At 40.2% G+C, this 16,276-nt stretch overlaps 2 protein-coding genes across 3 annotated transcripts; one reads left to right on the plus strand and one right to left on the minus strand.

Moving 5' to 3' along the window:
• Positions 1-1,029: 1,029 nt before the first annotated feature.
• On the plus strand, positions 1,030-1,572 carry LOC120662772 (extensin-like). The gene has a single exon (XM_039941851.1). The coding sequence runs from the start codon at positions 1,030-1,032 to the stop codon at positions 1,570-1,572; it is 543 nt and encodes a 180-aa protein (XP_039797785.1).
• A 10,840-nt stretch (positions 1,573-12,412) lies between these two features.
• On the minus strand, positions 12,413-15,979 carry LOC120661306 (E3 ubiquitin-protein ligase BIG BROTHER-like). Of its 2 annotated transcripts, none has more exons than XM_039940119.1 (7): positions 15,725-15,979; positions 15,048-15,215; positions 14,871-14,935; positions 14,580-14,624; positions 13,187-13,311; positions 12,981-13,089; positions 12,413-12,777 (listed from the first exon to the last, which is right to left on the minus strand). In XM_039940119.1, the coding sequence occupies exons 2-7, from the start codon at positions 15,193-15,195 to the stop codon at positions 12,742-12,744; spliced, it is 528 nt and encodes a 175-aa protein (XP_039796053.1). In that variant the 5' UTR covers positions 15,196-15,215; positions 15,725-15,979; the 3' UTR covers positions 12,413-12,741. The 2 variants fall into 2 exon arrangements, with proteins under 2 accessions (XP_039796053.1, XP_039796054.1); XM_039940120.1 differs by having other exon boundaries at positions 15,048-15,229; positions 15,725-15,976.
• Positions 15,980-16,276: the final 297 nt, after the last annotated feature.

A 16,276-nucleotide genomic window follows, 5' to 3' on the forward strand; every position in this document is an offset into this window, starting at 1 on the left:
ACTTATAAAACTTTTTGCATGAATGGGCTGTAAATCGCGAGACGAATCTAATGAACCTACTTAAGCCATGATTTGCAACAGAGATGCTACAGTAACTATTCGCTAATTATTAATTAATCATGGATTAATTAGCATCATTAGATTCATCTCGCGATTTACAACTCATCTGTGTAAAAAAATTTTATAAATAGACTTCATTTAATACTTCAAATTAGTAAGATTTCTTTGAAATTTTTTTTCAACGGAACTAAACTCAGGCAGCTACAAGCGGCGACGGAGACGATGGGATTCTCTGCGTGTGGCGCGTGCAAGCTGCGGTGGAAAGCGGGGCTCCGCCGTAGGTGAAAGCACAGCTTTTCCTCTGTTTTTTCGAAGCGAGGCGTGGCGTGGTGATTGCGCGTCGTCGCTCTCGCCGGGCATCGTGTGCTGTCTGCTGCGCCATGGAAAGTGGTTTTTATCGATGATTCTGTTAGCTCTTTATTTGATCTCATCAAGTAGCTATCAAGACCATGGTAACAGCCATGGTTAAAAATATAAATTAGGTTTATTGCTATGCTATGAATGAGTTTTATGGCTGCCATTAGAAAGAGAAACTGATGTTCTAAATGCCTAGTCTTAACTAGGTTGTAATCTCCCTATATAAAGGGACCTTGAGATCAATGAGAAAATTTGCTCCATTCACTACATTCTTGTCCCTACAATTTTCATTCTCTAATATGTTATCAGCACGCTGCTCTACACTGAGCAAACTGAGAGAAGAAGGAGGAGGAGATTGACGACAACAGCTAGTGTAAGATGCCGAAGCACTCACCGAAAATGCTTCAACTTCGTCGTCTTCTCCGTGAACAGCTCCTGGAGGCTTTGGTTGCTCCAATGCGCCGCTCTCGCCGTCGTGGTCGCCGAGCCCGCCGCGTCGACGACCTCGCGGCTCGCCAGGGCCCCCCGGTGCCGCCTGATCACTGCACCGCCGAGGGGCGCATCCTCGTGAGCTCCCCGCGCCACTGTCTGTCCCATGGATGGACAGCCAGGATGCGGGTGGAGCACGGAGGGTCGCCGACAGTGTCAGCCACTCATGGCGTCGCCTCGCCACGCCGGTCGGTGATGCCGCGACGGTCTTCCTCGCCGGTGTACTCGCCGATCCACACGCCGGTCCGCTCTGCTTCGCCCACGTACTCGCCGGCGACGCCGCAGTACACCCCAACGCCCCTGGAGCCGCCAGGCTTCGAGCTCCCGCGCACCAGGGCCGCGCGCCGGGGCGCCCTCCCGTTCTACGACGAGGGGGAGAGCTCCTACGTCGCCGATGAGGTCGTCTTCGATGAGCCGGAGCTCGCCCCTCCACCCGCACCTCAGGCGCCGGCGGCTGTCGACGAGCTCGGCATCGCCGAGCCGGCCATGGCGCCTCCGCTCCCAATCCTGCCTCCACCCCCTGTCCCTGCATGTCGCAACGCGACGGCGGCAGCGAACCGCCGCCCTGGGCTGCGCAGGTTCATCCCGACCGGGCATGTCCCAGCCGGGGCGACTTCACGCGGCCTTGAGGGGCGCCCACCTCGCTCCGGCGAGGGGGAGGCCTAGGCCGGCAGGACTCTGGGCGACGGCGGTGAACAGGGGCGGTGGCGCAAGATGATGGTGGTGGCGGCTACTGAGGGGAAGTGGAGGGGCGGTTAGGGTTAAACCCTAACCCGCCACCACTCATACCGGCCTGGCAGCCCACTGCCACGCCCCCTCCCCACGGGCCGGACTGGGCCTCGCTCATAGCCCCTTCCCCGCGCTCCGCCTTGGGCCGTGGTGGGCAGCGCGGCGGCCCAGCAAGCCAACCGGCACTCCCACCGGCCCACGGCCGGAACAACCTTTATTTACATTTCTGCAGGGATTTAAATTCAAGTATTTGTACTTCGAACAATTTAAATTCTGCAAATAGCCCTCAGGTTTTAACAAGATCTATAATGTACTATATTTACCTCATGTAAATTTTCATTTTAATACCTCATGTTTAAAATGAATCATGATGCACAATATTTACCTCATGTAAATAATATTTTGAGACCATCAGTCATCAGAATATTGCATCATAATATATAGATGAGTTTGCCACAGTAAATTCATATTTCAGATTCTATTCTAGTAACTTCTAGCACATTGTGCAAAATGTTTGCCTACGGCAATTCCCAATCAAATGTACTCTTATGTTGAGTATATTGTTCAAAGTGTTGTCCTCATGACATCCCAATAATAATGTATTCCATATTATTTTTCTATGCAATTTACTTTACATGCAATTCATTTATGCATTTTTCTTTTTAATTAAGTCCATTAGCTTATATCGTAAGCCCAAGTGCTTAATTTATTTTATGCAAATACTTTATGTGATTACCTTATTATTTATGGATAATATTCTAAACTTAAAATATTGGCCATACATGAGATCGTACCTCAGTACTACTATAGGATCTACACTGTGTTGCACGTGTTGACTATCCTCAACGTGCATACCCAATATTGAGTTTTAGCAAATGACCTTCACCCTCATGGTGATAATTTTCTTCATTTTTCAAATTGGTCAATCACAAGGTGTACCACAGTATACCATGGGATTTCATCCTCAGTGTGCATATCCAATTTGAATTAAATAGTAAAATGGTCTACACCTTCGGGTGATTATCATAATCCATCCTTCGGATTGGTCTTGGTAATATTTACTATTCATGGTGATTTTCAATCACTTATCCAATATGAGGTAAACACTATATGTGATTCAAGACTCATCTTGACTTCACAAAATTTTGCATATGCCAAATCAAAACACATCTTGAATATGAAGTTATTTAAGTAACCATTTACTTAAATAAATAGCATATATAGCGCATAATTTGGGGGGCTATTCTGTCGCATACAGAGCCTATGTTTTGGCAAAGATTTCACATCATCTATTCCCACAGGAATAGATCCCAAAACACCTTGAATCCCTAAAAATTTTGCCATTATGCTATACAATTTACTCTTCGAGTAAATTTATACATAATAAACTCACGTAGAACATGGCTAATATATCCAGCTTAGGATATATCCAACCTCGCATTGGAATGCGATGGAATTAATTTTTCCTAACATGAGCATTAAGATATCAACGATATCATTAGGGGCATATGTCATAACAACAGTTATTCCTCAACCCCCAACCAAATGCTCAATCCATTCTGGATATTGTCATACTTGCATTTATTTGCATTTTTATGCAACTCCAACACTTGGATTTTTTACAAATCCGTGTATTCAAAGGAGTGAGATCCATCTACCCTTTGCATGTCCCTCATTGGTATTTCAACAAAGGATGTAATTTTGCCCAAATCATAAATGATTGTTTACTCATTCATTTATCAAGGATCTTAGATCAATGGCAATTTACAACTTATGGATCCTCATGAATGCAAACATTTTTTTTCACTTAGCAAAATGAATGTGTGTGACAAATCTCACATTTTTCAAACAAAAATGTGATTGTACAATCCATGTACACAGAAATGCCAAATCCAACATTTGGCTAAACTATACCTCTAACTCATTGGAGGCAAGCAAGTTCTTTGGATCAATTTAAAGTTGACTTTCACAAGCGAACGCTTACAAAAGTCCTCATATTTCCATTGAAAATATTAATAGCCTAATGTCATACTACTGCATGTAGTATGATGTCCATAATATGTACCTCATACATGTTGCATACAAAATAATTTTCTCTTGATCCATTCAAGATTTGACACATTTGCCATGATCATTGTACAAATGACGAGAAAATTATTATCAATTCTATTGGTCCTAACATCAATGTGAGCCACCAAATTTCTTGAAGAAATTCAAGAACATACATGCGACTCCATTTGCCATCTTATGGACCATAAAGATACTATGTAATGCACATTTATGCATCTACAATGTTGTCCTAAAAGTGCGCCTTACTCATAAGGTACCACAAATCTACCAAATTCATTGCTCAAATTCATCAATTTGGAGCAAACGATCCTGGATGCGGGGTCTAATCCATTTACATGGAACTGTTTGGTTTAGGGACTACATCATTAAGTATCTCATGTTCATACACATAATGGCCAAACTGAATCTCTCATCAATAGAATCAAGTTTGTTGTTTTATGACCCAAAGTAGAATTGCAATTTGCCAACATCAAGTTGGTGACATGCGGATTTACACAACGCATCATAAATCCAAACCCATCAAACTGCATCATACGGCCCCCCCATTGCAGTTAGTACGTGGAGCCAAATATTTCCCATCTGCGAATTGGTAACGTTTTGCACGTACCAATATCACCACCGCAACATACATCCAAGGGCATTTTTGAGATCGACATGAGGTATCATTATCCGTCATTCAATAATATCTCAGATCGCAAATAGGGGATTCATTCATTGCCCGTATGTTGAACACAACTTTGAGGAAGATTCCAGGCATTAGGGGGAGATATTTACCACACATATAATGCCATGAATCAAAAAGAGAATGTCACTATTGATATTCGATCCTCAAATCCACGTACCAAAGAATATGAACCAACAGTTCAGAATATCTTATATTTGCAACACATTGCAAATACTCTGCCAAATGCATTTACTTGTCATCAAATTGTCACAATATCCGATTCCCATCTAATGTGCCAGAAATAGTGGAGATACCTAACAAAACCACTCAACTCCTGAATCTAAATAAGAGAGGGGAAAGTATGGCCACATAGGGATGCAGCTTCTTACAAGCATTCTCGGATTAGGGGGAGACAATTATCCAAGATAATACATGCATATCAACCTCATGTTGATAGACAACATATGGATATTTACTATCCAAGGCCTATGGATGTTTAACATCCAAAACTCCAGCACAACTTGTGCACAAATATAGGCACTGGGTCATTGGAACGCCCTAACTCTATTATTATGGGAAATAACATGAAGTTCAAAAGGGTCAATATTTCCACATGCTAAAATTGGTTCCATTGAATCAATCATCCAAAAGACTACAAAATGTCGACATACTCCTCAATATTGCCACACACCTTATCTGGATCCAGACCACAAGTCCTAGGCAGAGTGTTCCAACACTCATCATATTGGGTCAATCAAAGGTGGCAATTAAGGAGAATTGCTTTCACTCAAAGTGAGAAATCTTTACTTTGTTAATGGTTTCCCCTCACAATGCTTTCTCAACGGAAGCACTATGGATTCACAAATCCATAAGGTGGTGAAATAGTGAGAGCTTGTAGCACATGGTTTCACGCAGAGACCTAGGATAACATACCCATTGGTATGTGTGGAAATTATGTTCCTATATCAATAATTGGCATATCAAACTTGATTTGGATAGATTTGGATTGTAAGTCCCAATGGACTTTGTATTCTAAATCGAAACATAAATCGCAACATCATTGTGTATAAATCAAGTCACTCATGACTTGAGATAGTCAAGTTGCTTGTGGTACAACTGACTAGGTGAGTTCCTTCCACAGAATGATGTCTCCCATATTGAGGCTTTCACCTAAGTGACCAAAGTAAAATCCCATTGGATTTTATACATCTCCTATGGCACATATCAAAATAGGTAGTCATCATATAAGACGGATTTGAGATGAAATATTTGGGAAAAACCAAATTATGCTTGAGTCCATAACTTAAGCACACATCAGTCTTCCAATATTCCATTGATATTGAATACCAATATCCAAATATTGGACAATCATACTACCAACAATATGGTCATTCAATCCCTAAATATGGATCACTATCCATGAAGACCCTTGGGATTGCAACCTTAGTGCCATCAAAGTGCTCATGTATCTTGCATATCGCAACAGGCCTGATATTGCATTTGCAGATACTTACTATAGCTCAAAATAGTGCTACTTATACACCACAGAAAGGTGGGAGTCAAAGTAAATATCCACAGATATCTATAGGCACAAAGAATCTTGATTTATTATTATCTAAATTAAGATATGATCATGTGGGGTATCAAGATATTGGCTATTTAATCCCCTATATTGCCATATCACATACTGATGTTATGGTGGTAAAGTTCTCATAGGAGTCATCAAACTTGGCTCTAATGGCTACTTCCACTCCTCATTCTAAAGTATTACATGAACATGTATAACTTCATCGAATGGTCACATCTGATTCCATCGAATCCCTAGCCATTACATTTAAGATAATGCAACTTGTGTTGCTTGGATGTCAATAGGTTACATAAGAGCAATATCACTATATTGCCTTCTAGAAATGTTTATTCCCACAAAAGTGAGGAGATAAACACCTTGCGAACTAAATCAAGTGATAACTCCATGAGATTTATTCACAAAGCTCCTACCAATTTCCACATATCACAATATGTTGTTGAGATTGGTATGCGATGACTTTGAGATTTGCAAGGTTCAGGGGGAGACTACTCTTGAAACTATAACCTGTGTTACCCACAACCGTGTCGGATTCCAAGTGTTATTTGACCGTGTCCCCAAAAATTCTAACGAATCGGACACCCGCACCCGAGTCAGATACTGACACTCGCACCCGTGTCCATGTAACACTGACTATAACCTGTTCAAAACATTATATTGCACTCTTTTCCTCTATGAGTTTTTCCTCACATAGGTTTCTCATAGAAGGTTTTTAATGAGGCAATATCAAAACAAGTTCATATATCATATCTCTTGTTTTCCCCACAGGGGTTTTTGTTTGGGATATTAAAGACATAGCCTATGTCATATCTCCTGTTTCCCACCACAGGGGTTTTTGAGGAGGTACCAAAGACATATAATTACAATTATGATCCTCAGATCATATTTATTGTTCTCTAAACTTTGTCATGGGTTTTCCTTCCAAGGTTTTTCCTATATGAGTTTACAATGAGACAATAATCAACATATGCCATACCAATTTTATCCTTATTTTTCCCACTGTGTTTTAAGGAGTTTTTAATGGCATATCTACACATATTTCTTCCTTTTTCCCTACAGGGTTTTTGGAGGATTCAAGATAAAACATTGATCTTAAAGGTGGACTCGATCAAAAGGGGGAGTGTTACAAAAACTCTTTATTTGATCTCATCAAAGCAGCTATCAAGACCATGGTAACGGCCATGGTTAAGGATATAAATTAGGTTTATTGCTATGCTATGAATGAGTTTTATGGCTGCCATTAGAAAGAGAAACTGATGTTCTAAATGCCTAGTCTTAACTAGGTTGTAATCTCCCTATATAAAGGGACCTTGATATCAATGAGAAAATTTGCTCCATTCCCTACATTCTTGTCCCTATAATTTTCATTCTCTAATAGATTCCACAGCTCAACTAGGCTTTGCTGCCTGCAAGCCACTCCTTGACGTCTTGTCCTTTTTTCTGGTACCAAAATGACATCAACTCTGACGCCATTCCTTCCTTCTCTAAAAAAAAAGAAAGAAAAAGAAAACTGTGGTGGCTATGATCTGGCGATTTCTCAGCGTTTTGACACGATGAGGCGCCAAACACCAGTCACGCCTGGCGGCTTCTTTCGTTCGTGCCTTATGGGTAGAGGTTGCGGGAAGAGTTCTAGAGATTTGAGGGATGGAGCAAAGTTCTCACTTTAATGTTCTAGAAATCTGTTGCTCAGTGTAGCACAAGGATTTCATTGCTGAAAGCAAGGGTCATTGCGGCCTCTGCTCTTAGAATAACTACTATTCAGAAAGAGGTCATGGGAGAAAGAACAGAAATTCAGAAAGCGACGTCGCCGAAAGTATACGCGACAAATCAATCCTAAGATATCTTTTTTGGGGGGAAATAAACCTTAACGTGTCTATCTACTACTAGAACGATAATGGTAGTTATTCTTATCTGTACCAACAGAGTACTCAATAGTAGTTTAAGTATTCAATAATTTAACTTGGGATTTCGATGATCTCCCGGAGGCGCCAATCGCTGCTCATAGTCTTCCAAGAAAAATTCAGAGAGTTCGAGAAGCGTCTCTCGAGCTGTCGACCTTGTAGGGCAACCACGCGTACGCTCCAATCAACGGATGCAATGGAACATACAGATCGAGGGAGGCTGGAGTTTTGTTTTTTTTTTGAAGAAACAGGGAGGCTGGAGCTGAAGAACGACTGAAGTCACGAGGCATGGTGTTTGCCAAGTGCAGTCTCACATTGATCTGCCCATAGCTAGTGTTGTTGACTGGTTTGATCCTGGGTTATGTGTAAACCTAACCATGCACGAATCCAAGTGGATGACGAGTAGCTTGCAAACAATGCAAGCTTAAGGTTCGGCATAGATTCCTGATCGTGGATAAGATCTAGTAGTGCCATGCCATGGAGACCACAGCACCTGCTCCTAACAACCGCCACCAAGCCTACCATTGACTATACTTGAAGCCTGCATCAGCCATCAGATAAACATCTGATCCTAACATTCCGTGAGAAGGGCGAGCGGGGGCTGAAAATGCAAAAATCTCGATCCCTCAACTAATATTACATTAATAATTACTATATTATCCTTGCAAATGGATTGTCAGATCTACTCTATATTGTGGGCTATAAAAGAGCTCTCGTATAAACTATAGCGAGTGGCGACCTGCATGATTGAGCAATTGTTTATCCCAAATACCGATGATTTTTTCTCCTTTTTCCTGAACCGTATGCCTCAGCTTGATCCATCAGTCCATCTTTGCCGGACAGACCGTTCACCGAAGCAAAACATATACTCGACAGACACAGTACAAATAGTTGCTGGCTTGCTGCTACAGTACTTTGTAGTTCTGGCATTTCCTGATCTGAACGAACTTGGCTGCACCAGTAATGAAAGTTATCTGTTCCTACATGCTGGAGGGCAATGGCAACTGATGGAGTCATCAACAGATATTTGGTGGTTGATGCGTCCAGTCCAGTTCCAGTTGTATGCAAATGGACGAAAAAGGTGTTCATGTAATCATGTTAGCTTCAGATTGTACATGGCATGCCGTCCTTCTCTACTTTCGGTGGATTGAACAGCTCAGGGCTTCCAGTGCAAAAGAACAAAAGGGTAGTTCCAGGCGGAGGTTACAGAAAAAACGAACTTTAGTTGAGCGTCGGTAAAGCCAAGTCTTACATGTTGTTGACAGGTGAAAATTCTAGAAATTTGAACAACGAAGGGAAAGTATCCTTTGCCCAAAAAAAGGAGTAACTATAAATGAATGGCTCTGAAAAATATCGCAGTGTCAAAAGTTTATGTTTTGACAAACACAGATGAAAATTGTAGAAATTTTGAAGAAAAATGAAGGGTAACTGAAAGGTTCCAGTCCCTACAAGGAAACATGAAACTCTTTCCGAAAAGCTTTTAGGTAATTTTTTAAAAATATTTTTCCACAAAGGTTTTTTTATATTAACCTGTAAGTTCAAACGTGTAAAAATGTGTTTATCAAAGAAAAGAAAAGATAAATGAGTGACTTCGGAAAGCATCGCAGTGCCAAAAATGGACCAGCCAATCGGATCAAATCATCATCAACTAGCGAGGTGGCCCGCGCTAATAGCGCGGGTAGCTAGTTTTTTATTTAATTCTTAAAAAAACTACATTGACAAAAGAAATGTATTTTATAATTTATTTACCTCCCGTTTGCTCTTGTTGAATACTACCTGCAGCTTTGCATAGCAGTTCATATCAATCATCAAATTTTATCTCACTGACATGTGGGGCTCGCATGAGTTAATGACATGTGGGTAAAGATGGTATATATGTCTAATTTTGGGATCTTTTAATGGTATAGATCCAATTTTTTCAATTTTTATGTTGATTTGTTCTATATTATAGTGGCATATTTTAGTACTTTAATTTGCAAAATCTTAATTTGAGAATTGAATTTAATTTTGGCTTATCTTGAATACGGATGCATACTTTACATATTTGTATTTATATAAAGTTTTTATTAATTATGAAATATATTTATATGTATGTGTTAGTTATGTTTGCCAACAATCTGTAACTTAGATGTTGGAGTTTGATTTGTATCTTGCAATATTTTGATTATTATTTAGCAAAAATATATTAGTGTAGTTGTTAGAGCACTGAAGTAGCATTTAGCGGATCTAGATCTGACTCATCATGGGAGTGAAATAAAAATGATTATGAATTAGATAAAAAAAATATGTTAAAAAATAAGTTGGGGCCTCCTGTTGACTTTGGTAAATAAATGTTATGGAAAACTTATGTATATGTGTGCTATATTAATGTATATATGTTTTAAATTTTTATTTAACTGAACCTATTATTATTTTTCCCGTTTGATTACTGAACAATTTATTAGTTGTTAGCCCATATGACTCCATAAATTGGCCTACTTTAGAGTTTTGTCATCTCGGTGATAGATAGTTCCATATATATCTTTGCCGTTGTTTCTTTCTTTCTTTATCTTCTATTGATTTCTCTGTGTTCCATTTTGTTCCATCGTAAATTTGAACCGATTAGTGTCTATCGCGTCCAGTGCATCTAATGGAGAAGTTCCCTGTTTAGTATTGTGCCTCAGGACTTTTATTTTTTCTGAGCGAATAGGAGCAGCAACATCGTACATTTGTTTGAATCATTTGTTTTGTACCGTAGGCAATCGACTTTGGGATAGATTAGCAGGGCTCTAGGCCTGTAGCTGTGGCTCAAATAACTCCGGCTGTGGCTTCTTTGATGGAGCGGCTTCTCTTATGGATATAAAGCTGTTTTGAAAACCGTTCGGTAGAACTTATTCTCCTTTTTTTTATGAATATATGAAAGATGTCAAATGTCCAACGTGCCACGACTATAATTTAATATTTTTCTCATAATCTATAATATGATTTCGTAATAACATAACTTCATATGAAATAACATAGTAGTGACTAATGATATTATTTATAAACTAAACCAATAAATTCACTTTTGACCTTTTCTTTTGTCCTCATTTTCTCTGCCTTCTTTTTATATTTTTCTTTTCTACTTTCCTTACCCGTTCAACCTTGCTGCTTCTTTTTCCTTTCATCTTCTCTTTCTCTATACTTCTTTAGAGGTATAGATCACATTTTTGTTCCGTGCCTAGTATTTTTTCATTTACTTATAGAAGATTAGATGGGATAATAATGTTAAGAATTATTTATGCTATTTGATTCCTCACACGATTAAGTCCCTGATTTTTCCCATGCAACTATTTAGATTGAGCTAACAAATAGTTACATTTTTTGTAGATTCTGGTGTTTTACCCTTTATCCCAGTGATTATTACTTTTAATTCTGAATTAAGCTATTTACTAATCCTATTTGGCTTTAACTCTTTGTCATGTCCTAATTTTTTAATTTTTAAATTCAAAATTATCTATTTATTAATTGTATTTGATATGGACTCTTGTGTTAGTTTGAACCATTAGATTTTCATAAAATCCAACGGTGCAAATTCTTCTCTTTTTTAGATTAACATAGAAATTTTCAGACCCTCCCCACAACTGTGGTGGCTTCTTTTAACACTCCCTTAATAATATAATAGATTTTTATATTTTTAATTTAGCTATTCGGCTAATATTAATTTTTTGTCGAGTGCTAATGCTAATTTTCTTAATTTTATAATGCCAAATTTTCCTATTTAGTAATTGTATTTAACATGGACTCTTTGGTTAAGCCCTATTTTTTTAATTCCGAATTAAGTTGTTTAGTAATCGTATTCGGCATGGACTCTTTGTCATATTCTAATATTTTTAAATTTTTTAAATCCGAAATTAGCTTTTTATTAATCATATTTGATATGAACTCTTGAGTTAGTTTGAACCGTTAGATCTTCATAAAATCCAACGGTTCAAATCTTTCTCTTTTTTAGATTAACGTGGGAATTTCTAGACCCTCTCGGCGAACGTGGTGGATTCTTTTAACACTCCCTTAATAATATAATAGATTTCCAAAAATGTAAATACCGAAAAGGTCATTTTCATCCACACTCATTTCTGGTTCAGAAGAAAAGGCTAGGCATAGTAAGGTCCCTTTCCCTTGCCTGCACATAAATCGGCTACACCAACAGAATGTTCATCTGTTCGGTTTGTTGCATGTCTACATCCACACTTTACAACACTGAATAACTAATGAGAGAATAATAGAAGTGGAAGAAGGAGCAATATAACAACAGAAAAGAGATGCTGCCAAGAACATGTATCAGCACAAGAATCTAGGCCCAATTGTGTGGATCTGAGTCAGCATTGGATCAGGCACTAATTAGATAATTAGTTTTGCTGGCAACCAGTGCCATTTGTTTAAACAACCAATCACACTGAGAATACTAATCCAAGATCCAAGATATTTTGTTGTGTGTTGCATCCCTGTTTTGCCCCTGCAACAGCTCATAGAACAGAGAGTTTTTTTCTTCCCAGAATCAAATCATGTAGAAGTGGGGAAAATACAGAGACATACACATCATAATGAACTACTACTGCTTTACTTTCTCAAAAGAAAAGGAATCCTCCTTGGTTTCATAGACAGAAAACTGGCAACCGAAGTACTGTACACATACATTTATCAATTTGTGAACTAAGAAGATTTATAGACGCGTCTTCCAAACAAGACCAGGTACAGTTAGCAGCAAGTGTAAACCAACAAACAGTTTTCATAAGCAAAGGATCCCAACTAGTCTCATCTCACATAATCACATTGCATGGGCCCAACGTGTGCAACTGCCAACGATGAAGCGCAGTATTTGCCGGGAGCCTCTTAGTTTTTTTTTTGAACCGAGGGAGCCTCTTAGTTCATCCAAATACTTCCTCGTTGCAGACTGGGCATGCCTGAATCAACAAAAAGGTAGGGATCAGGTGATACTCCTACAGTCGTATGATGTCCTATTCTGGGAGCTGCTTTCATATGTGAGATTCAGACAGTAGATTTTTTTTTACAAATATTTGAAGCATATACATTAACATCTGCAGAAGACATCAGCTTCTTGCATGGTATTTCAGAGGCATTATTTCAAAACAGAACTGAACTATACCTTGTTGATCTTAAGCCACCGACTAATGCAGTTTGCATGATAACAATGGCTGCAGGGTAGCCTTATCATCTTCTGCCGGCTTTTATAGGTCGTTTTGCAGATCACGCATCTGTATGGAAGGTACAATGCAGTTATGTATCTGTCAGCAACTTGAACGAATAAAAAAGGATGACAAATCTGGCGAAGTAGAATATGCAGCTACGTACTCTTCACTGTTCTTTTTTCTCGAGAAAAAGGTGCACTTGTGCCTAAATGGCTCCAAGTAAGCTATCAGGTCATCAGATAATCCTCTGGACTGAGTTCCAACTGCTTCGCCTAATGCTTGTAGTTGCTAAAACAGTTACAAATTAAATACAATGAGAGTCCCGTAGCGATGAGGTTATCATGAGATTCACCATAAGTAATATATTTCAGCTAAAGTGTTGATTTTTTTCCTTTTATGAAACAAGTATGGCCACTCGCAAAAAAAAAGAAAAAAAAAAGAAACAAGTATGGCCAAACTCTGAACCTGAAAGATGCAGCTGCTGCTGCCCAGGCGCCCAGCCGCTGTTCTATAATTTGGATGTTAGCACGTCATGGTCCCTTATGTATGCTATATAAATAGAAACGCACTCGTCGAGTGCCGTTTGTTCAAAAAAAAAAGTCCCTTATGTAATTCAAAACAATATGGACCGTTGGGGGTTTTAGCATTCTACAGAAGCATGGAAGTTGTACTCTCTTGATTTGAAAGCTTGTAAACCTAAGTCAACACTGAAGTTGGATTCACTAGACTGATTGTAACAGCACAGGGAGTCATGGGCATTGGACAAGATATATCATGAAACAGGTTTCAGCCCTGCACTCTGAACATTCACTAGTTAGAAAAAGCTTGCAAAAAAGGAGAGAGAGAGAGAGAGAGAGAGAGAGAACACGCATTGCATGCTTTTCATAAAGAGAAAAAGGAGTCCAAAACAACTGAAAAACATACACACCATCACAGTCAGGGATGAAGCCCAACAAATACAGGAACAGGGAACAATCAGAAAAAGAAACTGAAAACCGGAACTAAAACCTGAAGGACTACACCAGAAAAAAGGAAAAAGCAACCCAATTAGACGTCCAGGGAAGAGAGTATCCAGACGTAACACACCAGCACGCCTCAAAACTCCCAAAGCATGGAAGTAGTACTCTCTTGGTTTGAAAGCTTGTGAACCTAAAGTCAACACTGAAGTTAAACTGTTGCATTTGTTATGGTGGATATTCACTCTACATTTATGCTGGACACTATCAACAGTGCTTGGGATCTCCGTACATCAGGAAATTCAGTAAATAAAACATGGTGTCCACCCTAAATATTCTATTCCTGGCACAGAGTGCTTAAAAAACATAGAGTGCTGACAACTTCTTAAGAGAAAAATTCAGCAAATTCACTTCATTTGTTGTTAAGAAACAAATGCACCAAATCTCCAGTAGGTCTTCATAAACCTATTTGTTCTACCTCAAGCCCAAAAGTAGAATTGCTGCTACTATATCCATTTTAGGTAATTGCGGCTACTGTATCCACGTGTCATGAGAAGTTCACATCATCTCTTGCAGCGCATGAAAGAATGACTGACATACCTCGTAAGACATATTATCAGGGTCAACATTGTCTTCCCGTGCCACCTGGATGCACAAACAAGTTATCGTTAATGATAAAATTAGGATAGATAAGTATTTATTGGATACCTACCCACATACACTAAAGTAAAGGCTACTGATTCTGTCGAGAATTAGATTGAATAGGCTGATCAAAAAACAATTTCGGGGTTTTCAGTTCAGACAAATGGGATCCTACTTTCCATATGTAAGACAGACACCGATCCCGATGAACCAAAAAAGTTCAAACAGAAGAGTGCCAAAGCAAGAAACCTGAGCTGCATTCTGCGCAGGCCTGTACTGAACAGCCGGTGACGATGGCTCCAAGGACACGTTACCTGAAAATGAAATGAATGACGAGCATGTGGTCAGTGACTGTGTTAGTTCAGTTGACTACAGCTAAAGGTATCAGCTCAAACGAAGCGAAAGAGTTTGTGAGTGGAGCTGTACCGGCGGATTCTCTGGTGTCGGCAGCGGCATCGCGCGTGTTCTCCTCCTCCTGCAGCTGCCAGGCCAGAGCTTCGTCAGACGTCAGCCATTCCTCGACCTTGTGGGTCTCCGAGGAGACGCGGACCGAGTAGGTGGTGGGAGTCGCCATTGATGAAGTTTGTGACTTTCCTGCAAGAATGTATCTGTGAAGACGGGGATTGAATCAAGCAGATGAAACGCCGCAGCAGAATTAAACATGTTTGAAATGAGCACTTGTCTCTGAACTCTGAACTCTGAACTGAATTAGCATTTGGGCTTTTGGGCTCATGATTGCAGAGTGGAAGTTTGATGGCCGCAATGTCTAACATATTTCCGCACAGACTGAACTCATGTCGCATCGCAGGAAATTTTACTCTTAGCATGAACAATCAGAATTCAAATACACAGAATACAGTTCTGATTAATCGAAATCACTGCCGAACTGCAAGCTCGCGTGGAGGTTCTGCCGTCCAATTGCCACAGGACCAAACAAAAAGAGAGAAATTGGGGGGAATCCTTTCTCTCTCGGACCAAGAAACCGATCACGCAAGGGACAAGAATAAAAGGAGCAAGCAGAATTTGACTCCAGATCAAAAGCGCCGAATCATCCAGCGTCCGTCGTCTTCTCGAAAGGAACGGAAGGAGATAGCCGTGCGTACCTCGCTTTCGTCCTCCGGATCAGCAGGGCAGGGCAGAGTGATGGCGGGCCGCCGCCGCCCTAGTCCCTCCCCTCCTCTCTCTCTCTCTCTCGCTATCTCTGGCAAACTGTGTGGGACAACTAGTACTCCTCCAGAAGCTTTATTGTGCAACCGACGACGGGAACCGTGGTTGCTCACAAGTCAATGTGACGTAGACCACTTCTTTTCGTTTCCTTTTGCATTATTTTCTCCCTCTTCTGTATCTTGGAGCCCTTGTTCTTGGCTGCAAGCCTGCAACAACTCCATTTTTCATTCCATTTTCGATAACTGAACTCCATTTTACAAACCCAGAGGGTTATCCGAGGACGCCGTGACAGGGGATTGCTAGCTGTCCATGAGAGGAACACGTCGCGTCACCTTGCTGCGTTTGTTTAACAATGTGCTTAGGCTGCTAGGTTTAAGGCCACGGTTACAAGTGGCGTCAGAGTGAATTGTTTAAGGCCACCAGAGCCGGTGGCAGGTCGTCGTCGCATAGAGAGAGAGAGAGTGTGTGTGGCTCACAACTCAGGGGCA

The sequence above is a fragment of the Panicum virgatum genome, chromosome 2N (genome assembly GCF_016808335.1).
Source record: "Panicum virgatum strain AP13 chromosome 2N, P.virgatum_v5, whole genome shotgun sequence".
In the NCBI taxonomy this organism is placed as follows: Eukaryota; Viridiplantae; Streptophyta; class Magnoliopsida; order Poales; family Poaceae; genus Panicum; species Panicum virgatum.